The sequence below is a fragment of the Megalobrama amblycephala genome, linkage group LG3 (assembly GCF_018812025.1).
Source record: "Megalobrama amblycephala isolate DHTTF-2021 linkage group LG3, ASM1881202v1, whole genome shotgun sequence".
Classification (NCBI taxonomy): Eukaryota; Metazoa; Chordata; class Actinopteri; order Cypriniformes; family Xenocyprididae; genus Megalobrama; species Megalobrama amblycephala.
The window spans coordinates 13,890,290-13,913,548 of NC_063046.1; the positions used below are offsets into that span (position 1 = coordinate 13,890,290).

At 41.7% G+C, this 23,259-nt stretch overlaps 1 protein-coding gene across 5 annotated transcripts in view; it reads left to right on the forward strand.

The window, feature by feature from the left end:
* The window catches only part of LOC125264599 (mucin-17-like), a 29,534-nt gene that overhangs the window by 4,853 nt on the left and 1,422 nt on the right, over positions 1-23,259 (forward strand). For all 5 annotated transcript variants that reach the window (XM_048184056.1, XM_048184057.1, XM_048184058.1 and 2 more), the window contains exons 2-11: positions 646-714; positions 4,519-6,627; positions 6,811-6,926; positions 10,472-10,530; positions 10,669-10,740; positions 10,938-11,056; positions 11,142-11,192; positions 11,812-11,986; positions 12,182-12,328; positions 23,171-23,232. In XM_048184056.1, the coding sequence (XP_048040013.1) occupies positions 646-714; positions 4,519-6,627; positions 6,811-6,926; positions 10,472-10,530; positions 10,669-10,740; positions 10,938-11,056; positions 11,142-11,192; positions 11,812-11,986; positions 12,182-12,328; positions 23,171-23,232 (2,979 nt within the window). The remainder of the gene's footprint in view (positions 1-645; positions 715-4,518; positions 6,628-6,810; positions 6,927-10,471; positions 10,531-10,668; positions 10,741-10,937; positions 11,057-11,141; positions 11,193-11,811; positions 11,987-12,181; positions 12,329-23,170; positions 23,233-23,259) is intronic.

Genomic DNA, 23,259 nt, shown 5'->3' on the forward strand with positions numbered 1-23,259 from the left:
TGGGCCAATTGAAAGGACCAAATGTTTTGTTGCTTTCATACATTGATTCATCCAGAAACAAAATCAGCCTATATAGTCCTGAAAGGGTGTTTAAAATGAAATACAGTGTGTGTGTCAAAAACATATGTGTACCAAATGCGCTCTCAGTGAAATGTAAATGTTAGGAAAGGGTGTGGAGGAAGATTTACTTTATGATGATTATTCCGGTTTCATGTATAAACCCTCATCTAAATGACATTGCATGGTGGAAATGTAAGAATAGTGTATTTTTGAAGGAAAAGTTTGAGAAGTGTTGTCCAAGAGTTGAAACATTTACACACCATCAAAATGGTAATCACTAGATATTATCTAAATATTTTTGTGAAGCTATGGGAGAATCATGCCTGGAGTAATATCGTTACATACTCTTTTATACTATTAGTTGCAGGCACATAAATGCCACTAAAGTTACATTGGCCTCATCTGAAACCACAATAACCAACAAAGCTAACTAGTTGATATATAAAACATGAACTGTTAGATATCACATTGAATTGTTTCACATTTAGACTGACTGCATGTTTGCTTCATAACTTGAGCTTTGCTTTATGACTTCATGACAGACATCAGATCCCCTTAAAGAAACAACTGTTTCTATATCCACAGCAGATGCTACTTCACCTTCTCCAGAAGTTTCATCTACAGAAATTACTATTTCAGCTACTGCTGGAACAGGTAATTTATATATTTAAATCACACATTTGTTATTAGGACTGGGCAATTGAGAGCACAATCATCATGGTCAACTTTTACATATGTGCACAGAATGGGACCCAAAGCCCAAATTGTAACAATGAACTGCTTAAATTTTGTTGATTCAGTCAGATTTACTGAATAGAAAGTGCACTCTTAGGGAAAGAGTTTAGTGGGATTCTACAGGTGCATCTCAATAAATTAGAATGTCGTGGAAATGTTAATTTATTTCAGTAATTCAACTCAAATTGTGGAACTCGTGTATTAAATAAATTCAATGCACACAGACTGAAGTCCTTTAAGTCTTTGGTTCTTTTGATTATTATTAATATTCAAAGACCCCCTGTGGTTAAAATCAAGTTTTTAATTTTGTTTATATGCCTATGTAGTGTTTTTAATATGCTTTAAGACAAACCATGTGCAAATTCATAAGTCAGCACCATGAGTATTTTATGTTTGAAACTGCAGTAAACCAAAGACAGTCTAAAACCCGCGGTTTGAAATCGGTGGTGTTTGTGACATCACAGACTACCTTGTAACTAATCACAACAACGTGCCGGCAGGCTTTAGCATATCATTAACTATGACTGCAGAAAAGTCTCGAGAGAAGCCAGGTTATCCCGGTATATTTTCTGTTGATATGAAAAATTGTGTAGATTTAGCAATATAGTGAGTCTATTACGATGTTATGGTGAACTATATGCCTTTCTCCACTGACGTTCTGAGTTGTTCAAAGCATTTGTAAGGATACTGATTGTTAGAAGGCAGCTGTGTGACTCGTGAATGTGAACATGGTTTCTGTACCAGAGATCATATTATTATAGGGAGATAAGAGGGTCTGTATCTCTTACCATTGGAAAAAGCGTAACGGCTAACTTAATCACGTGCTGCACCTCTCAGCCTATCCTGTAATGGCAGTGACATCAGTTGCAACATTCCCTAGTCTGCCTTGTCTTCAAAAATTTTTAGCTTGATAAAAATGATCAAGCTAAAATCTACATATAGTTCCCAACAAAAGTATTGTTTAGTGTAAAACATGCTGAAGATTAGCAAACAGGCTGTTGATTAATTAAATGATTAGCTATTTCCCCACAAAAGCTGTTTAATCAGCATAGTGAAGCCTCTCATTCTTTGACATCCATTCAAAAAACAGCCTCTGGTCTCCTTCTCTTGTTTTTCTCCTTCAAAATATTTTAATACTATAAAACATAGCTAAAACAATATTGCTTTGAGCGTGTGACCGTGATTCCTGTGCATATTCAGTCAGTGTGGAATCACACATCAAGTTCTGAGAGAGCTATTCAGTCCATTATAAATTCTGATTTTGGCTGGCTCTGGAATTGATCAAACCATAGATATTAGCCTACCTGATAAGTTCAAGTAAATACGATGGAAATCCGCACTCATTCAAGAATGTGCATTTATTTAATGTATGGAGAAGGCACAGGTGCCTGCAGGTGCCTACGTTATTTCATCTGAATGTTTTTTTAAATCTAAAAACTCCAAAAAGCAACGAAATTGTCAAATTTTTGCGCATGTTCACGGAGGAAAACGGCTGCTTGTTCTGTCTGTTTTACTGAGAAATCGCTTCAGGTGATTCAGTGAGAGAGCAGTCCAAACGAATGCAAGTGGATTCAGACCGTTTTGCAAAGGCGTTTTACCAATTCATAATTTAACACAATTTAAGCGTCAGAAAATATGTGAGCAGTTCAGATGCACAGCTGTTAAACTGAATATACGAAGCAAAGCAAGCTTTTTTCCTAAATATCCAACACAAACAACAAATTGCTCATTACTACAGCAACAGTAGACTCTCTGAGCTGGCGTGAGTGAGTGGAGGCGGAGCTGATTTACATATTCATTGATCTGTGTATATTAAATGAGGCAAGGGTGTAGAGTTACATTCAAGCTATTTTAAGGCATGAAGAAATTTTTCATTTTTGTGATCAAAGATGAGTTTTAAGGGATAAAATAATTGACTAAAGGGGGACTTTAACAAAAACCCAATAAATTAGTAATCTCAATAAATTAGAATACTTCATAAGATCAATTAAAAAAGGGATATTTTAAATAGAAATGTCAGGCTTCTGAAAAGTATGTTCATTTCTGTGCACTCAGTACTTGGTTGGGCCTCCTTTTGCATGAATTACTGCATCAGTGCAGCGTGGCATGGAGGCAATCAGCCTGTGGCACTGCTCAGGTGTAATGGAAGCCCAGGTTGCTTTGAAAGCGGCCTTCAGGTTATCTGCATTGTTGGGTCTGGTGTCTCTCATCTTCCTCTTGACAATACCCCATAGATTCTCTATGGGGTTCAGGTCAGGCGAGTTTGCTGGCCAATCAAGCACAGTAACACCATGGTCATTGAACCAGCTTTTGGTACCTTTGGCAGTGTGGGCAGGTGCCAAATCCTGCTAGAAAATGAAATTAGCATCTCCATAAAGCTTCCTGGTTTTCCTGGTAGATGGCTATGTTGACTGTGGACTTCAGAAAACACAGTGAACCAACACCAGAAGATGACATGGCAGCCCAAATCATCATCAAACTTCACACTGTACTTAAAGCAACATGGTTTCTGTGCCTCTCCACTCTTCCTCCAGACTCTGGGACCTTGATTTCCAAATGAAATGCAAAATGTACTTTCATCTGAAAAGAGGACTTTGGACCACTGAGCAACAGTCCAGTTTTTTTTCTCCTTAGCCCAGGTAAGACGCTTCTGACATTGTCTTTGGTTCAAAAGTGGTTTGGTACATGGAATGTGACAGTTGTAGTCCATTTCCTGAAGACGTCTGTGTGTGGTGGCTCTTGATGCACTGACTCCAGCTTCAGTCCACTCCTTTTGAAGCTCTCCTAAGTTCCTAAATTGGCTTCGCCTCACAATCTTCTCAAGCCTGCGGTCATTCCTTTCACTTGTACGCCTTTTCCTATGACACTTTTTCCTTCCAGTCAACCTTCCATGAATATGCTTTGGCACAGCACTCTGCGAACAGCCAGCTCTTTCAGCAATGACCCTCTGTGGCTTACCCTCATTGTAGAGGGTCTTGATGATCGTCTTCTGGACAACTGTCAAGTCAGCAGACTTCCCCATGACTGCCGTTGGGATTACTGACCTAAACCCAGCATTTATACCCTGAGAATGGTAATTTAATAGAACTTGAAATTAAATATTCTAATAATTTGAGATACTGATTTTTTGATTTTGATGAGCAGCAAGCTGTAATCATGAAAACAAAAAAGTCTAGAAATATTTTACTTTGTCTAGTAAATCTAGAATATATTTAAGTTTTACTTTTTGAATTAAATTACAGAATTTTTTTTAATGATATTCTAATTTATTGAGATGCACCTGTAGAACCCTAGAATTCTTGATTCAATTTTAAAGAACGCTTTATGCCAAAAAGGTTCTATATAAAGAGAAATGTATTAAATGATTACATAATACTTTCATGTTAAACAGGTTATTTAAAAAAAAAATTCAAGTGATAAAGTTTTAGATAACTTGATAAAATCAAAAATTAAAATGAATAAAAAAAAAAATTTAAACTAAATCCATAAAATGAAAACCATTAAAATGAAGACTAAAAGATTCTATATGAAGTGTAGAACCCTTTACGGTTCTATATAGAACCTTCTAAAAGTGTGCTGATTATTTTATGTTGCAAAATATTGATTAACAGGTTTATTGTGTTTTTAACATGTTTTCCACTGAGTTCTGCAAAAATATGGCCAGTGCTAGACCAATAACAAGAACTGTTTCTATTTTCACAACAAATCTCACTTCATTTTCAGCTGGTTTTTCTGATGTAACTTCAGTAGATCCTGCTACAGTCGACACGATCCTTACAACAGATATTTCAACAACTGTTGAAATCACAGCAACCAGTGAACCTTCAAATACAGCAGAAACCACTGCAACTCCAGATGACAGTACAACAAGCATTTCCAGTGTAACTTCAGAAGATCCTGCTACAGTTATGACAGATCCTGCTTCAACTGATGCCACAACTCCAAAAGATCCTCTTATGACCACTGTTGTTGTAACAACAACAATATCTACTCAGTCAACACCCAAAACCACAACTGCCAAACCTATTGTGTGTCAAAATGGTGGAACTCCACAACCAAATAACCTGGCTTGTATCTGTCCCCCTGGTTTTACAGGGACACACTGCAGTAATGTTGAATCTCTTACACCAGATATTTTAACAACTGTTGAAACCACAGCAACCAGTGAATCTTCAAATACAGCAGAAACCTCTGTAACTCCAGATAACAGTACAACAGGGATTTCCAATGTAACTTCAGGAGATCCTACTACAACTACAGTCAACACCACTCCTACACCAGATATTTTAACAACTATTGAAACCACAGCAACCAGTGAATCTTCAAATACAGCAGAAACCTCTGTAACTCCAGATAACAGTACAACAGGGATTTCCAATGTAACTTCAGGAGATCCTACTACAACTACAGTCAACACCACTCCTACACCAGATATTTTAACAACTACTGAAACCACAGCAACCAGTGAATCTTCAAATACAGCAGAAACCTCTGTAACTCCAGATAACAGTACAACAGGGATTTCCAATGTAACTTCAGGAGATCCTACTACAACTACAGTCAACACCACTCCTACATCAGATATTTTAACAACTGTTGAAACCACAGCAACCAGTGAATCTTCAAATACAACAGAAACCTCTGTAACTCCAGATGACAGTACAACAGGGATTTCCAATGTAACTTCAAAAGATCCTACTACAACTACAGTCAACAGCACTCCTACACCAGATATTTCAACAACTGTTGAAATCACAGCAACCAGTGAATCTCCAAATACAGCAGAAACCACTGTAACTCCAGATGAAAGTACAACAGGGCTTTCCAGTGTAACTTCAGAAGATCCTACTACAACTACAGTCAATACCACTCCTACACCAGATATTTCAACAACTGTTGAAATCACAGCAACCAGTGAATCTCCAAATACAGCAGAAACCACTGTAACTCCAGATGAAAGTACAACAGGGCTTTCCAGTGTAACTTCAGAAGATCCTGCTACAGCTACAGTCAACACTACTCCTACACCAGATATTTCAACAACTGTTGAAATCACAGCAACCAGTGAATCTCCAAATACAGCAGAAACCACTGTAACTCCAGATGAAAGTACAACAGGGCTTTCCAGTGTAACTTCAGAAGATCCTACTACAACTACAGTCAATACCACTCCTACACCAGATATTTCAACAACTGTTGAAATCACAGCAACCAGTGAATCTCCAAATACAGCAGAAACCACTGTAACTCCAGATGAAAGTACAACAGGGCTTTCCAGTGTAACTTCAGAAGATCCTGCTACAGCTACAGTCAACACTACTCCTACACCAGATATTTCAACAACTGTTGAAATCACAGCAACCAGTGAATCTCCAAATACAGCAGAAACCACTGTAACTCCAGATGAAAGTACAACAGGGCTTTCCAGTGTAACTTCAGAAGATCCTGCTACAGCTACAGTCAACACCACTCCTACACCAGATATTTCAACAACTGTTGAAATCACAGCAACCAGTGAATCTTCAAATACAACAGAAACCACTGTAACTCCAGATAACAGTACAACAGGGATTTCCAATGTAACTTCAGAAGATCCTACTACAGCTATGACAGATCCTGCTTCAACTGATGTCACAACTACAAAAGATTCTGTTACGACCACCGTTGATGTAACAACAACATCTACTCAGTCAACATCCAAAACCACAACTGCCAAACCTATTGAGTGTGAAAATGGTGGAACTCCACAACCAAACAACCTGGCTTGTATCTGTCGCCCTGGTTTTACAGGGACACACTGCAATACTGTTGTCTCTCAAATTACAGTCAAAGGTTTGTTAAAAAGTCTATCAAATAAATTTTATGAAAATAAATAAATGATAGTATTAACTTCTATCCCAATGCCACGTTTTTTGGGGTTGACGTTACAATTTCTTTGGATTAATTTTGCTACAATTTCATCTTCAATTCTGTTCAAAAGAATAAATATTTATTTTTTACTAACTTTTATTTCAGACAACATTGAAAGGACAGTCAAAGTTGATATGGAAGTGAATGAAGAATTTACTCCTGATCATGAAAACCCATCATCAGATCAATATAAAGAATTTGTTCAAAGATTCAATAAAAAGGTAAGTATTGGGGATAAGATGGCATTTCTTTTCTAAAACAACATAATTTAAGTCAGTGGTGAAAAGTGTTTGAGTAAATATTTTTGGCTGCACTGTAGTTTGATTATCAAAGATATTAGCAACTTTTACTCTCTGCTTGACTACATTTTTGAATAAGTATATGTACTGTTTACTCAAATACATTTGTGATGAGTAATGCAATTATGTGTTACATTTTGCATGGCATCTAACCTTTTTTGCAGCAGATTAATTCTGTTACAAAAGAAGCAACATCAGTACTATATCTTCTGCGTTTTGCCCTTATTCTACCAAACTTGTCAACAACGCTATTCGGTTGTTAAAGGGGACCTATTATACCCCATTTTACAAGATATAAAATAAGTCTCTGATGTCCCCAGAGTGTGTATGTGAAGTTTTAGCTCAAAATACCCCACAGATAATTATTTATAGCATGTTAAAATGGCCACTTTTAGTGGTTGAGCAAAAACGTGCCATTTCAGTGTGGGCCCCTAAGAGGGTGGAGCTTCAAGAGCTGATTCTCCGGTGTCAGGATTCAGTCAGGACCATAGGACACACTATAATGTCAGAAACTACGAATATATGCTGCATGGAGATAGAACAGGTATAGTTTAGTTCAATTACGGTTATATTGTCTTCTTGTTTTTATCCACTATATTACTACAAGCCTGTTGTACCGTCCAAATGATGGCCAAAACTTTACAGATGAGTTTTATAACGTTTATTGTACTTCACATAAAAGATGAAGCATCCGTTTTCACTCTAGAAAATCACTGTAAGAGCCTAATAAAACACAGTGCAAGTGTGCATTAAAATATTATCCATAAACTCTCTCTCTTCCTTGAATTATCACCAACATACATAGCGAAGTACACAGAAACACTCATTACAACTAACAGTAAACAAATATATAAAGACATTATGACTTTTTGGGTGATGGTTAATAAACTGATAAACTTTATGTCTGTAAATCAACTCCGATGATCTGTAATAAAGTGCTCTCACCTTCATTACTGCTGTATCCAGTATCACTCTGGAGACTGTAAGCTGCATCACGAATAGTTTTTACTTGTATATCCTTGAGTAGCACATTTTTAGCACAGTCTCTGTTTTGTATTGTCTCTTTGTATTGATATTCGTTCACAAAGCAGTCCGGTGTGAAATGATTCGCGCAGACATAAACGAATTTCGGCAGAACTGAGGGAGCAATTTCCTGGGAAACCAAGTTAATCTACTGTACCTCATTTTCAGCAGCTCAGATTTAGGGAGTAAATGGAGAGAGCTATGTGGCTTAATCCATCCAGCTACAGAACACTTAAAATGTTTGGGAGACGTTCTCGTCAGTGCAGCAATGGCGGACTCGCTGTGAAGGCGCTCAGGGTGGTTCTGTGTTAAAACGGCAGTGTCTGTCAACATTCGTGGGCGGGGCCTGTGGCTTTTGTGATGTCACACTGCCAGGGATCTGTAAACGGCCTGTTCTGAGAAACTGCTTATGATTTATGGGGATTAAAAAAAAAGGAGTGGTTGGATTTTTATCAGTATAGGGTGGTTGTGTACACACACTGGCAACACACATTTATGTCCAAACACCATGTAAAAGTGGATTTTGCATAATAGGTCCCCTTTAATTCTGACGTCATGCGGCAGCGCTTCCGAGTCCAAATGCTTTATCTCATACCACAAAAAAACAACATACGGTGCTAATATACACACACAATGCTATCAAAAATATTGTAATCATAACTTTTATTTCCATACCAAAATCCCAGATGGCCAGACAGTGATTCATCTTTTATAAATCGTTAAAATATTAATATCTGTAATGCTGTGAGCATGGAAACTGTTGTGTAGACTGTAAGTATTTTAAATGTTTAACTTTAAAATGCTAAATGTTTATTATGAATAAATAGTGCTCATAAACGGACGTCAAGATGGCATTCTCAATGAAAACGAGTCGAGGCTTGGACCCGGAAACGGCGTTCCTTACGTCACGACTTAGCAAGTGTGACGTAAGGAACTCAATTTCCCTTTCTCAGTTTCCCTCTTTTCTAACCTCCTCACCCCTTCCCTGGCTCCAGGGGCCGAGCCAAGCGTGAGGCTGTCTCCACTAACGGCCTCGGTCCCAGCCTTTCTTTCTCCTAGCACTGTCCCACAAACAACGCCGTTCACTCTGTCTACTACAACCTGATGCCTATCCCACCAAATGCTACAAGCTTGGAAACCAAACCCCATTGCCAACAACATCAAGTCCTCTTAGAAATTCAAGCTGTTGGCACCAGAGGCGGACACATTCCCATCCCTGGTACATTATTATTCAGAGTTGATATTCCCATAAACCACCCACTGAAAACTCTCCTTGACACCTCTAAACTACATTCTTCAAGCTGCCTCCCCTAGAACCCTGCAGTCCATTCCGCATAAAAGCAGCAACTACAGCCACCCAAAAAGGCCTCTCCCAGCATCAGATTCAAACACTTGGTCACTGGTCATCAGAAGCTTTTAAGAACTACATCCAATCTAATCGCTTCCATATTAAAGAAGCCCAACAAACCCTTATCAGCTAATTTCAGCTCCAGCTCATTCTCTCACACATACCTCATACCTCTCAACTCAACTAATACCATCATTCCAATACAACAGAATTTTTTTATCATTGGTGCAGCAGTGATGTGCCTCGGCTCCCGCAGGAGCTCAGTTATTCTGGCTAATATCTCCACTGCAGCAGCAGTGATGTTCTCTCGGTTCCTGCAGGAGCTCAGATTCTCTGGATAATTTCTCCACTGCCACAGCAGTGATGTTCCCTCGGCTCCCGCAGAAGCTCAGTTTCCCTGGCTAATTTTTCCACTGCCGCAGCAGTGATGTTCTCTCGGCTCCTGCAGGAGCACAGATTCTCTGGCCAATTCTTCCACTGCTGCAGCAGTGATGTAGCCTCGGCTCCCGCAGGGGCTCAGTTCTTCTGGCCAGTTCTTCCACTGCAGCAGCAGTGATGTTGCCTCAGCTCCCGCAGGAGCTCAGTTCTTCTGGCCAATTCTTCCACTGCCGCAGCAGGGATGTTCCCTCGTCTCCTGCAGCAGCTCAGTTCTTCTGGCCAATTCTTCCACTGCCGCAGCAGTGACGTCGCCTCGTCTCCCGCAGCAGCTCAGTTCTTCTGGCCAATTCTTCCACTGCCACAGCAGTGACGTCGCCTCGGCTCCCGCAGGAGCTCAGTTCTTCTGGCTATTCTCATCACTGCTGCGGCAGTGGAGTTTCCTCGGCTCCCACAGGAGCTCAGGAGCTCTTTCCCGGCCCTTCAAACTGACCCTCCAAACAGCACAATCAGCCTACGCAGTGCAATTAGTAATGTTTCCGGCTGCTGTCCTGCATTGGTTTGCAATTTTTGGGGAGTGCTCTGAGTTCGGGCCAAATACCGAGCTCATGCCCTCTCCTCGGACAGCACTAAGGCCTCCTCTTTGTTTCATATGCTGTTACCTATGCAATAACATACATTTTACTACTTGAAATATTAAAGATAAATTTTCATTTTATAGGTTGAACCCTATTATAGAAAAATATCTAATTTTGAGCGTGTGGACAACATAATTCTAAGGTAATTCTTCTTCTTTAACAGCACAAGCAATTTTGTAATTATATTTATGCCCATATAATGTCTGACTATAGGTCTAAATGCAGTCTGTTTTTTTTGTTTGTTTGTTTGTTTGTTTGTTTGTTTTTTGTCCTGTCAAAGTGCTGGTGGACCAATAAAAACAATTAGTAGGCAAAGAGGAAAAAGAAGCTTGCTTTTGAAGGAAACTCAAAGGTAACAGTACAAAATGTAATAAATGTATAATAAATGCTTACAAAGAAAAATTAAAGTGTTAAACCTTGTATTATTATATACAATAAAAAAAATATACAGCTTAAACGCTGGGAAAAAAATTAAGGACTGATTTTATATATTTCTCTCTCTCTCTCTCTCTCTCTCTCTCTTTTTTTTTTTTTAAATCATGTGGCTAGTCTGAATGTTAAGCATGATGTTATTCTTAACATTACAAATGATGACCATGTCTTTCAAAATTATGATAATCTAACCAAAGAGGTGGATAAGGCTCTCAAATCCATAATAAATGACACAGGTAGGTTGTCATATGCATCTCCTCCCTTTATCTATTCTGGAGTTATTAGATGCATTGTTAATCTGTGTGTTTTTTTGTATTCTAGGTGATGACTTAGTTGTAAATAATGCCAATGCAACACAGACTGACCTCAATGGTGAGTTTTTGGTTCACTTATTGTGCTAGGGGCAAAAAGAATAGTGAGCTATTTTATATACTTCTATTAATCAGTTTTGTCATTTTATTGAATTGCATATTCTACACACAAAAAAAATCTTATTTTTAAGTGCTGAGTGAACTACTGAAATATCTGAAATGCGTTTTAATGTGTAATGTTTGATGTTGAAATATTTGAAACATTCTGCATGTTTTTAATCACAGTTCTGAAAAAGCTTAAAGTTTACACAGTTAACTTACAACTGGCCTCAGCATATGAACAGCATATGATACATAAATCAGAAAAGGGGCACAAATTATAGTATCAAAGAATTCACAATTCTAGTAATTTAATTGTTACTAGGAACTAGAAGATATCAAACCTCCAATAGTCTACTTAAAGGTTAAAAAAGGTTCTAAAAGGATTCAGTGAACAAAGGAGAGAATTGGGAGAGAAGCTATAAACAGAGATCAATAATTAATTTAGTGAAGCTAAAAAATGACAGTATCATACAAATATTTTCTATTACAATCAGGGAATTGTCTATACTTTAATTATTTATTACTTTTTTATTGTATTATTATTTATTATAACTGTCTCTTTATTTCCATGATCAAAGAGGTGTGTCTTGAGGCTACAGAAGATTTAGGTGAAGTCTATCAAAAGTATTATGAAGCAGTTCTAGTGAATGACAAAGTGACATGTCTGACTGCATGCCATAGAGATCATCCTAAACCAAAAAAGTGTAGGAACAGTGGCACCTGTGAAGTTAATAAACAAGGTCCATCCTGCAAGTACGTACTTTTATTTTAACTATATTTAATTATTTAACTATATAGTGGTGGTTAAAGATCTGGGCTGGACACTCAAAGATTGTATGTCTGTCCCCAACATAAGTATACTTTTAGTTTGAATAAAAGCATCTGCTAAATAACACATGTACAGATAGTTTTTTCTGAAAATTGAAAAGGACTTATAATTTGCTCTAGTTGCCTCAATGGTTACTGGTACTTGGGAGAGGATTGCAGTTTCCTGGTACACAAGGACGGACTTTATGGCGGATTGGGAACATTAATAGTAATAACTATAGCATTCCTGACAGTTTATCTTGTGAAAAACAAACAGGCTGTAAAAAGGTAAGCAATTTATAAAACTGTTGAGTTCAGCAATATTTTTGGCATATCTGGTCTGAGTTGCTCTCTTGAGGTTATAAGGTATTTCAAACTGGGCCTCTCCAGAAGGCCAATGTTCTTCTGTCATTCAGTTGTTTGTTTACTCCTGTGCTTGTGTTGTCTTGTTGCATCACCCGACATCTGTTGAGCATCAATTGATGGACAGGTTAAACTTCGTGTAAAATTGTAAAATTCCTGTTTCCATTGGTGATGACAGCTTCAGGCCCTGTGAACACAAGATTACTGTTCTGAGAGATTTGCAGACAAACTGTTACAACCCTCTAGTAATGTTGTTTAAAGTATGTAAAAGAGTATGTAACACAGTGTTAAAGTTAAATAAATAATAAAAAATAAATTAGCTGGTTCAGTTACTGATAACTTGTGTGATGTGATGAATCAGGCAGAGGCAGATTAGAATTAAAGCTTTTTTGAGGAAATATACACCTGATGGTTTATACAAGACAGTGAATCCAGAAATAAATATTTACAGAATTATGTACAAATAATAAACAAACATGGAACACAGGAGTGAGGGAAAAAGAGTGGCGCTAAATCAAAGAAATCAACAAAGCAATACATATTCTAACTTATACTATTTAAAGTACTAAACTAGAAGAAATAAAGCACAAAATAAAACAAATCGCCAACTAAGCTACACTAACTAACAAACATAAATACAAGGGGTAGCATCCTTTCCTTACCTGGGGCCCGTTTCAAGGAGGTTCAACCAACTCTGAGTTAAAACTTGAACTCTGAGTTGACTTACTCTGAGATGGGGAAACGTACTCGGTTACTAACGTAACCTCGGTTCCCTGAGATACGGAACGAGTACTGCGTATGGGGAAAGGTCTCCTTTTTCCCCGTTACTGAAGCCTTTTTCAATAACGCAGTGTAACTGCATCGTCATTGGTTCACTCATAGACAAGTTGTTGAACCAATGACGGCGCGGCATAGCTGCGTGGCCTATGGCGACAGAGTGCGCGAATATTCCCGCCGAAATGGGCGGGGTTTAGGGCTATATAAGCGGGCAATTCGCCATAGGATTTCAGGTCATTCGGCTGAAGCGACGACACTGAAGCCGCAGCCTCGTGGCACGGCATGTAACGCAGTACTCGTTCCATATCTCGTTCCGTATCTCCGCATGCAGGGCTCACGGAGAGGGCCTGCAAGTCGCCAACTCGCTTAACCGATGCTAGTGCAAGTAGCAGAGCGGTTTTGAGAGTCAGGGGCCTGAGGTCAGCTGAACGCAGTGGCTCAAAGGGAGTCCCTTTAAGAGCTCTGAGGACCAAAGAAAGGTCCCAGGTGGGAACAGTGAGAGGACGCGAAGGATTAATCGCCTAGAACCTCTCAAGAAACGCACCACGAGGTTGTTTCGTCCCACTGACTGGCCAGCGATAGGAGCATGAAACGCTGCAATGGCTGCTACGTAAACTTTGAGCGTTGAAGGGGTGCGACCCAGATCCAAATGCTCCTGGAGGAAAGACAGTATCGGAGATACGTCACACTCCACTGGGTCTATGTTGCGTGTAGAACACCAGTCAAAAAAGACCGACCATTTCTGGGCGTAGAGGCGTCTCGTGGACGGAGCTCTCACCTGAGAAATGGTATTCAGCACGTCCCCGGGGAGGTTAGCAGGCTCCCGTCGAGGGACCAGAGGTGCAGAGCCCAGAGTTCTGGCTGGGGATGCCAAATCGTCCTGTTCGCCTGAGAGAGGAGGTCCCGTCTCAGGGGGATCGGAAAGCCTGAACAGCTCTGAGGACCAAACTTGGCTCCTCCAGAGCGGGGCCACCAGGAGGACTCTGTGCTTGTCTTCCCTGATTCGTCCGATGACCTGTGGGATCAGAGCGATCGGGGAAAAGCGTAAAGGAGGGTGCTGGTCCAGACATGGGCCAGCGCATCTTCCTCCTTCGAGAAATAAATTGGGCAGTGAGAGTTGCCTTCTGAAGCGAAGAGGTCTACCTCTGCCTAACCAAAGAACTCATGAGAACCGTCTGGGGGTAGAGCATCCACTCGTCTGAGGGGACATTGCTCCGAGATAGCATGTCTGCTCCCAAGTTTGCTCTCCCGGGTATGTGAGTCGCCCTGAGCGACTGAAACCTCGGCGATGCCCATTCCAGAAGACGCTTCGCCAGAGCGCATAAGCGGCTAGATGAAAGGCCGCCCTGGTGATTTATGTATGACACTACCGTCATGCTGTCCAACTGGACTAAGACATGGCGCCCTGTCAGGTATGCCTGGAACGCATGAAGGGCTCGAATCACTGCCAAAATCTCGAGGCAGTTGATGTGCAGATGGCATTCCTCGTGAAGGTCTGGTCTGCCCTCGCAAAGAGCGCCCCAACCTGTGTTGGACGCATCCGTTGAGAGCACCGTCCTTCTGGACACCGCCTGTAGGGGTACCCCTTGGCTGAACCATACAGGGTTCATCCAGGGTTTCAGAGCTGCCAAACAGGCCTGATTGACCCTGAGACGCAGGCGGCTGTGCCGCCAGGCGTGAGGAGGGACCCAGAACTTCAACCAGTACTGCAGAGGTCACATCCGAAGAAGGCCGAGCTGCAGAACCGGGGAGGCGGAAGCCATCAGCCCTAGCATCCTCTGGAAAAACTTCAGAGGGAAATAGGCTCTGTTCCTGACTGATGCCGCGAGCTGCTGAATGGCCAGAGCGCGCTCTGGAGAGACTACAGCCGTCATACGGACTGAGTCGAAAACTGCACCCAGGAACGTTATACACTGGGTGGGGAGCAGTGAGTTCTTGGCAAAGTTGACCCTGAGACCCAGGCACTCCAAGTGGCTGAGTAACACGGATCTGTGATGCTCCAGCTCGGCTCGTGACTGGGCTAGGATGAGCCAGTCGTCGAGGTAATTGAGAACCCGGATTCCCATCTGTCTCAGTGGGGAAAGCGCCACGTTCATGCACTTGGTAAAAGTGCGAGGAGCTAGGGACAGCCCGAACGGAAGGACCGTATATTGGTAAGCCACACCCTCGAACGCGAATCTCAAGAATCGCCTGTGATGGGGGGCTATCTGGATGTGAAAGTATGCATCTTTCAGGTCCAGCGAGCAGAACCAGTCCCCGGGGCAAACCTGCGCGAGGATCTGCTTCAGCGTTAGCATCTTGAACTTCCGTCTCATGAGGGAGAGGTTCAAGAGCCTCAGATCTAAGATGGGTCTGAGACCGCCATCTTTTTTGGGAACTAGAAAATAACGGCTGTAGAACCCCGAATTGCTCTCTGAGGGGGAGACTATTTCTATAGCTCCTTTCCTCAGAAGAGACGTGACTTCGGCTCGGAGGACATGAGCATCGTCCGAACATCGTTGACTGAAGTCTAAAGCACCCCGCTAAAGCGCGGGGGCCTTCGGGCGAACTGAAGCGAGTAGCCTCAACTTATGGTTCCCAGAACCCAGCTTGACACTCCGGGGACCGGAGAGAGTGGAAGAGGAACTTCGCTCTTTCTTAGAGAAGGTAAAATATTCATAGTGTTCGCCATAAGAATGGCGTTTTGCAAGGACGCAGCACTGGGCCCAGTTAGCACAACACTGAACATATCTCCCATGCCCGGAGCTGAACGAGGCGGAGGGGGTGTGGAACGAAAGAGCTTTTGGGGTGGTCCGGCCGTAGCGAGACTTTGCCCCATCCTCTTCCTTCCTGAAAAATCAGGAGGGCTTAGGAGGCGTTGGGTCCAGCGTAATTTTAGGCCGGGGTCCCTGACGTTGCCTCGGGAAGGAGGAGCGCCTACGATGGCGCTGTTCCTTGGGTGGTGCTGCCTGAGAGGTAGAGGGGGCAGGTTTGTTCTGCTGAGCCGGCGCAGACTTGGGGTGGCTGGAAGCAGACGTGGAGCTAGAGCGTTTAGGCAGGAAGTGTCGCATAGCCTGGGACGACTTTTGTGCTGCAGTAAAACGCTCCGTAAAGCCCTCTACTGCTGGCCCGAAGAGACCAGAGGGAGAGACCGGGGCATCCAAAAAACAATCGCAGCTCAGGGCGGGAGAACAGGACGGGGGACTGCTCTCTCGGGGGAGAGGGTGAGGCACGCGGGGAAGCCGGCGTGACGTCATCCAACTCCGTGCGCTGGGCCGCTCTGCCCCGCTGTCTCTTCCTAGCTGGCTCGCGGGAGGAAGAAGACGGGAGGGTGCGAGTGGCGAGATCGTCTTCACCGAAGAAGGCGATCCGCGAGCGCAGAGAGGCGAGACTCATGTTCTCACAGTGAAAACACGAGGTCCCGGTGAGCGCGGCCTCTGCATGGGGTCTGCCCAGGCAGCCGACGCACTCACCGTGCCTGTCGTCATCATGCAGAGGGGCTCTGCATGTGCCACACGAGTGGCGCGGCATTTGTAACAACGCCGTCGCTGTGAAAACAGCGTTTGAGGGGCTCTTTTAGAGTGGCGAGGGCCGCTAAAGCGGTGAAAACCGCTGTTGGAAAGCTCTTTTAGAGCGGCAATAAACCGTGGGAAAATCGCTCTTTTAGGCGCGCCGGATGGCGGCAGGAGACGGGCTGGCAGGCGGCCGGAAGCGGGAAGCGGGCGGCTCGAGACGGCGCTCGAGGCAGCAGTCGACGAGGGCGCCGGCGCTTCTTCGTCGGCGAGCTCAGCAGTCCGCTGCGGGAGCCTCTTCGACGGCGGCGGGAGCCTCTTCGACGGCGGCGAGAGCTTCTTTCCAGGCGAGCTTCTTCCAGGCGGCGAAGGCTTCAGCTGGAGATCAGCGAGGAGCGATGTGAAGTCGTTGCTGAAGGAGAGAGAACTGAAATCCTATGGCGAATCGCCCGCTTATATAGCCCTAAACCCCGCCCATTTCGGCGGGAATATTCGCGCACTCTGTCGCCATAGGCCGCGCAGCTATGCCGCACCGTCATTGGTTCAACAACTTGTCTATGAGTGAACCAATGACGATGCAGTTACACTGCGTTATTGAAAAAGGCTTCAGTAACGGGGAAAAAGGAGACCTTTCCCCATACGCAGTACGAGTGAAGTATCAAAAGGGAACTGAGGTTTCAGTTTCAGAACATCTGAATTCAATTAGTTCAATCGACTCTGAGTAGGTTGACTCTGAGTTAGGCACGTGCACCACAACTATGAAAAGCCGTCATCAATGGAGGTCCGATATTACGATTCACCATGGCAACAGCATGTCACAAAATGACGTCCGCATACTTCTGAGTCTAATTCTTAATTAATTCAAGTTTAATTCTTATCACTGTTATAATATCAAAGGTGAAAACTGGTAGAATGGTAAGTTATTGAACTAATATTTTCTAATATATTTTCATGGTATCCCATATGCAAAAAAAGAAGAAGAAAATAATAATTTAACAGGATGCAATAATAATAGTGTAAATGATTTTATCATTATTGAACACTCATTTATCGTCATTATGTGTTGAATTCATGTTTATAAAAAAGACGTTGTAGACCGTGACGTCATATCACGACCGTTACAGCATCAGAATAAATTTTGTACGTTCAAAGTCTAGTGTGACTGCGGCTTAATTTGTGCGAATCGCGCAAGTTGAAAAATCAGAACTTTGGCAAAAATTTACGCCACGTTAACCAATCAGGAGCTTGCCCTATCAGTGACGTGACGTAGTGAGCTGAGGCATAAATCCGGAACAACAATGGAGAACAAAATCATTGTCGCTGTACATCTTCATACTTTTATAGAAACAGGAATAAAAAGGATCTTGCTTGAAAGAAAGTGAGTGAGGAGGTCGGACAATCTTAGCCTGGTAATACCAGACTCTGCTACTTCACTTTGCTTCGTAGACAGAGTCTGGAATGGCATAATAGAGAAGTGTTTTCTCTCTCGCTAGGGGGCGCTTGTCTGAAGTTTAAAATCATTGGTTACCCGTAAGCCAATCAGATACGTTTAGTTATGACGTATGTTATGTGCCTGTACAGCCACATCGAAGCGCAGACATCATGCATCGAACTCAAATCTATGATTGAACTTCCACTGTAAACCTGTTGTAAACACATGATGATGCGAGTGAAATACCGGAGTGAACATGGCTGTAAACGACTTTTGCAGATTATGCGAAGTTAATCTACGCATACACGGTAACAATTGATAAATTAAACCAGGGCTCTCAAGTGTCACGCATTGAGCGTGACAGTCACTCATTTCGGTCTTTTGTCACGCACTCCCGCCACACATTGTATTTCTCACGCAGAAAAACTATTTATCATATATTTAATATGCCGCAGCGCCCAAAATGTATCTGGCCGCGCCGCTCTCTCTCTGGAACCGGGCAGGAATCAAGCGCGTCTCGAACCTGCCACTTATCAGCCAATCAAAAAAGAAAAGAAAGAGGCTACACAATAGCCAATCAGAAAATAGCACTATTGTATCTGGGTAAGATTTAACGCAACAACCAATGAAAAAAAAAAGCATATCCTGGAATTGTTCACCATCATCCTCGTTCACCCACAGAGGAAACCACTGGAGCTCTGAGCATCACTTTGAGCACAGAATAAGTCATGATCTCCTGTTTTAATGTTACAACAAATTCACAACTTGTTTGACACAAACAATGACAACTTGTCACTCTTGCCTGTCTTCAAAACTTGAGAGCCCTGTTAAACTTTTCCCAAAACCAGTCGGGAGTAGGGCCACAACATCACCTCCATTTAAAATGTTTATCAAACACTCTTCTTGTTCTGGCTTCAGTTTGAAAAAGAGTTGAATGTTCTCCATAACAGAGCGAATTGCATCCCGTGTCTCGTTTCCCATTTCCGCGGTCGTTTCGGTTTTCGATTTCTCTAACCTACAATGTAAAACTCGGCGCTTAGCATCTACGTCACGGCTCTCAGCCCGCCCTCTGTTCGTTGATTGGCCCGGCTGTTTCCAGACCGGTGGAAAACAGAAAGCTCTGACGCTGTATCAGACTGAGTACAGAAGCGAAATGAAATTGAGCGGAAGTAGGAAGTCTGATGTAGTCAGGCTAGGACAATCTGGTAAGTTGTAAAAAACAAAATAAAAAAAAAAACACAGTCTTCACACAATTTGAGCTCTCTCTCTCTCTCTCTCTCTCTCTATATATATATATATATATATATATATAATGAGCTATATATTATATATATAATATCGCGTCTGTTGTGAAGTGAATTTCATGCGCGAATGAAGCGAGTAAACTCAAAATGTTCAAGCGTCCAACTACACGCAATTTATTCGCGCAAGTTGCGTCTGGTGTGAACGCCCCATTACCCTGCTTTCTTGGGTTTGACATACCTCCCATTCTGAAACGGAAAACCCAGAGTTTCCCTCATTTCAGGGTTAATATACTCAGAGTTTTCACTTAGGGTGCTTTCACACCTGCCTCATTTAGTTTGTTGAATTGTACTAGAGTTCCTTATCCTCTTTGGTGCAGTTTGTTTGGGCAGGTGTGAAAGCAGCAATCGCACTCGGGTGCGCACCAAAAGTGGACCAAACAAGCGTACCGAGACCTCCTTGAAGAGGTGGTCTTGGTACGCTTTCAGACGAACTCTGAAGCGGTTCGGACCCAGTTAACGGACCAACGAACCAAATGACAATTCATAACGGGAAATGTGATGTAAAAAGCGGTAGTGTCTGAGTCTGTGCGTGAGCACATTATTTTCCATAGTTGAAAACCAACGAGCGTCTCTTCATAATGTTGTGTAATTGCACTTCTCTGTGCGAGAATGCTGTCTGAAGCCTTTTTCCCGCTCTGCTTCATTTTAACATTAATATATGGTCTCGACACACTGGCACAGCCTACTAGACAACACTGGGATATCCAGTGAGACCGCGTGTGTTTGTATTTGCCGCAGCATTAAATTAATGTAGTATATTTAACAGTGGGAATGACTGCTACAGTCATGTAGTGTTTGCGTGTGTCTCAACATTTACAAATACAGACACAATAAGCTCATGAAGCGAACTTGGCAATCATTATTTATGGATGAAGCTGAGAAAACTTTGACCAATAAGAGGACAGTTGTACTCACATGTGACTTCCATAAACGCACTTTGGTACGCTTTGAAATGTTGCTGTGTGAAAGCGAACCGAACCAAGAAGAAAATGCAACACTGTAACAAATTTAGTCCCTGTTTCGGAACAAAACAAACGACCCATAGGTGTGAAAACACCCTTAACCTCCTTTCTGAAATGGGCCTCTGTTGTGTATAAACAACGTGTTGCATTGTGTAACGTTTGAAGCTTCGAACGTCATGCAGTATCTGAAAGTCAAGACAGCTGGTTTGAAAAAATTGGCACTTCACTGATACATAAAAGGATAATGCATTTAATCATGATTTATTGCTGGGGTCTCAGAGACCCTGAACAGAACAGGGGTTAAACAGCTCACCCAAAATATTTAACTACTCATGTCAGTTACAGATGCATAAAAATGTTTTTAATGTTGAAAATATAAAACGTTAAATACTGTTATTTGAAATTTTTAAAAAATGAAGACACTTTAAATGTGAAATTAAACCCGCCAGTAGGTGGCAGCGAATCATTGTTAATGAGCGAATCATTGAGATTCAACTGATTCATTCAAGCGGCTGATTCATTCAGGAAGTGTTGCTCAAAGACGCAAAATTTAAATTCTGTGGACTTTGGAACTATTTTCATTGGCGAAATACAGCGAAACAGACGATTTGGTGCCTAAAATGTAAGTCACTTGATATTAAGTTCTTGTTCATTAAAGTGTACGCTGAATAAAATCAATATCACATTTGTAATCATGCTAATATTTGGAGAAAAACTGCGCTCTTTGTGTAATATTGATTAATTATATATGAAATATATACAGGGGCATTTTTGCCCCTTATCTTGAATTTTGGGGGCATTTTAAAGGCATTTCAATAGACTAAATCACGCAGTGAAAGAGTACACTTTAATATGCACACACACTACTCTAACCTACTAGACTATGTCAAGTAGTGCATGTGTGCACTGGGTATGTTTTTGTTTGGTTTTTGTAAAGTGAGGGACATACTCGATAATTTCAGATAGTTAAATCAACAATTACGGTATTATAGACGATATATAACGCACACCCTACAGCACTGGCCCGATCGGGCAAGTGACCGGTACGTCTACTGTCCCGAGCGTCGTTCACACTGGCCCGGGGCCATCGGCCAGTCCTTATTGTCGAGCCCTGAAATAACAAAGAAAAACAAACTAAGAAAAGTAAATCGAGAACGCTAGCAACAGACAGCAAGTCAGACGAGAGAAAACACGCGCCTCTCTCCTCTCGTCACTTCCGGGTCTTTATAGAGGGTATACACGTGACGTCACCGTCAACCGTTACGACTGCGGTCACGCCCACTGAGTGGCAAAAGACTGAAGGGGCTCGCACACCGGACGCAAAGCTCAGTGCCGCGACACGTCTTTCAAGTTCGAACGCATTGTTTTCTATTGTTTTTTGAGTCGTAGCTGGCCGCTGCGGACAGGTGCCGAATGTCGCCGCCAGTGTGCGTACACTCATAGAAAACAATGCGTTCGAATTTTAAAGACATGGCGCGGCGCTGAGCTTCGCGTCCGGTGTGTGAGCCCCTTAAGAGCGGCAGCATTGGTTTTCAGTGTGAATGTCGCGAAAAACACACAAAACACATTGAAAAATTGGAGTAGCTAATGATGCTGAAAATTCAGCTTTGCCATCACAGGAATAAATTACTTTGTAAAATATATTCAAATAGAAAACATTTATTTTAAATTGTAATAATATTTCACAATAGTCCTGTTTTTACTGTATTTTTAATTAAATAAATGCAGCCTTGGTGAGCAGAGGAAACTTTTTTTTAAAACATTAAAAATCTTACCGATTCCAAACTTTTGAATGGTAGTGTATATATTGTATTGTTATATATTATGTTGACAACTCATCAATTAAATATTTTCCATCTTATATTCTGCATAATTGGGTGTTTTTCAATTAACAACACTGACAAAAACTATACTATAAAACTATATATGTTTTAGGGCTGGACAATATGACGACATAACATTGATATAGTAAGTGAAGTGATTACGCGGATTTAAACCTACCTATATTATAGTTATATAAAATATTAACTGGCTGATTTGCTTATGTGTCTCCCCGCCTTCGAAATCAGACACATATAAATGTCAGGAAACACGACTCCTGGCTGCATGTCAATATCCATGAATTAGGTTTATTTGACAAGTTGTAAGGAACACATTCAATTCCAACCTTTAGTGTAATTCGTTAGTTTTACTCGCGTTTTTGCTGTTTTCTCTATTAAATCCAGTCACGCAACAGGTTCTTTTGCCACTCAGTCCAGCTGAGGGAGCGCGCTTTCGGCGGGAAAGTGACGTCGATGCATACAGGCGAGTTCAGGTTCGGATTAGTTCCTTAGGGGGAGGTGTCGACCCATTGAATAATGATGATTGACGTGCTAGTCAACCAATCATGAACCTAAGAATTATGACAGTTGAGAAGAAAAGAAAAAGAGAAAGAAACAACCAAAATACACAGTAAACGTAACACAAACCCATTTGCTCAGCGACTACCCTGAAAAGAAAAGAAAACTATCCATCAGCTATACTCTCATGTCCAGAAAAGGCAGTTTGCTTTGACAATTTGTTTGATAATTTTCTAATACCATTTGTTTATTTAGCTGTACCATTAAAATGTAGGAGGGCTACAATTCTGTCATTAAATCTGTGGACAATTCAAAACTTTCTGACAGTCCCTCTAAAAATCTGGGAAAATGCAATCAATTGCTCAGGTTTACTGAAAACATCATCTTTTTCAAATGTGTATTGGAATAAAAGACGGTGTTCTTATGTTTTTATGTCCATAACTCTATTTCTTTGTTTTACAGGAAATACATTGTGCAAAAGGTAGATAATGTCTTTAAGTGGCTTCCACAAAAGAATACATCAGGTAGGCTACCCAAAAATCATTCAACAA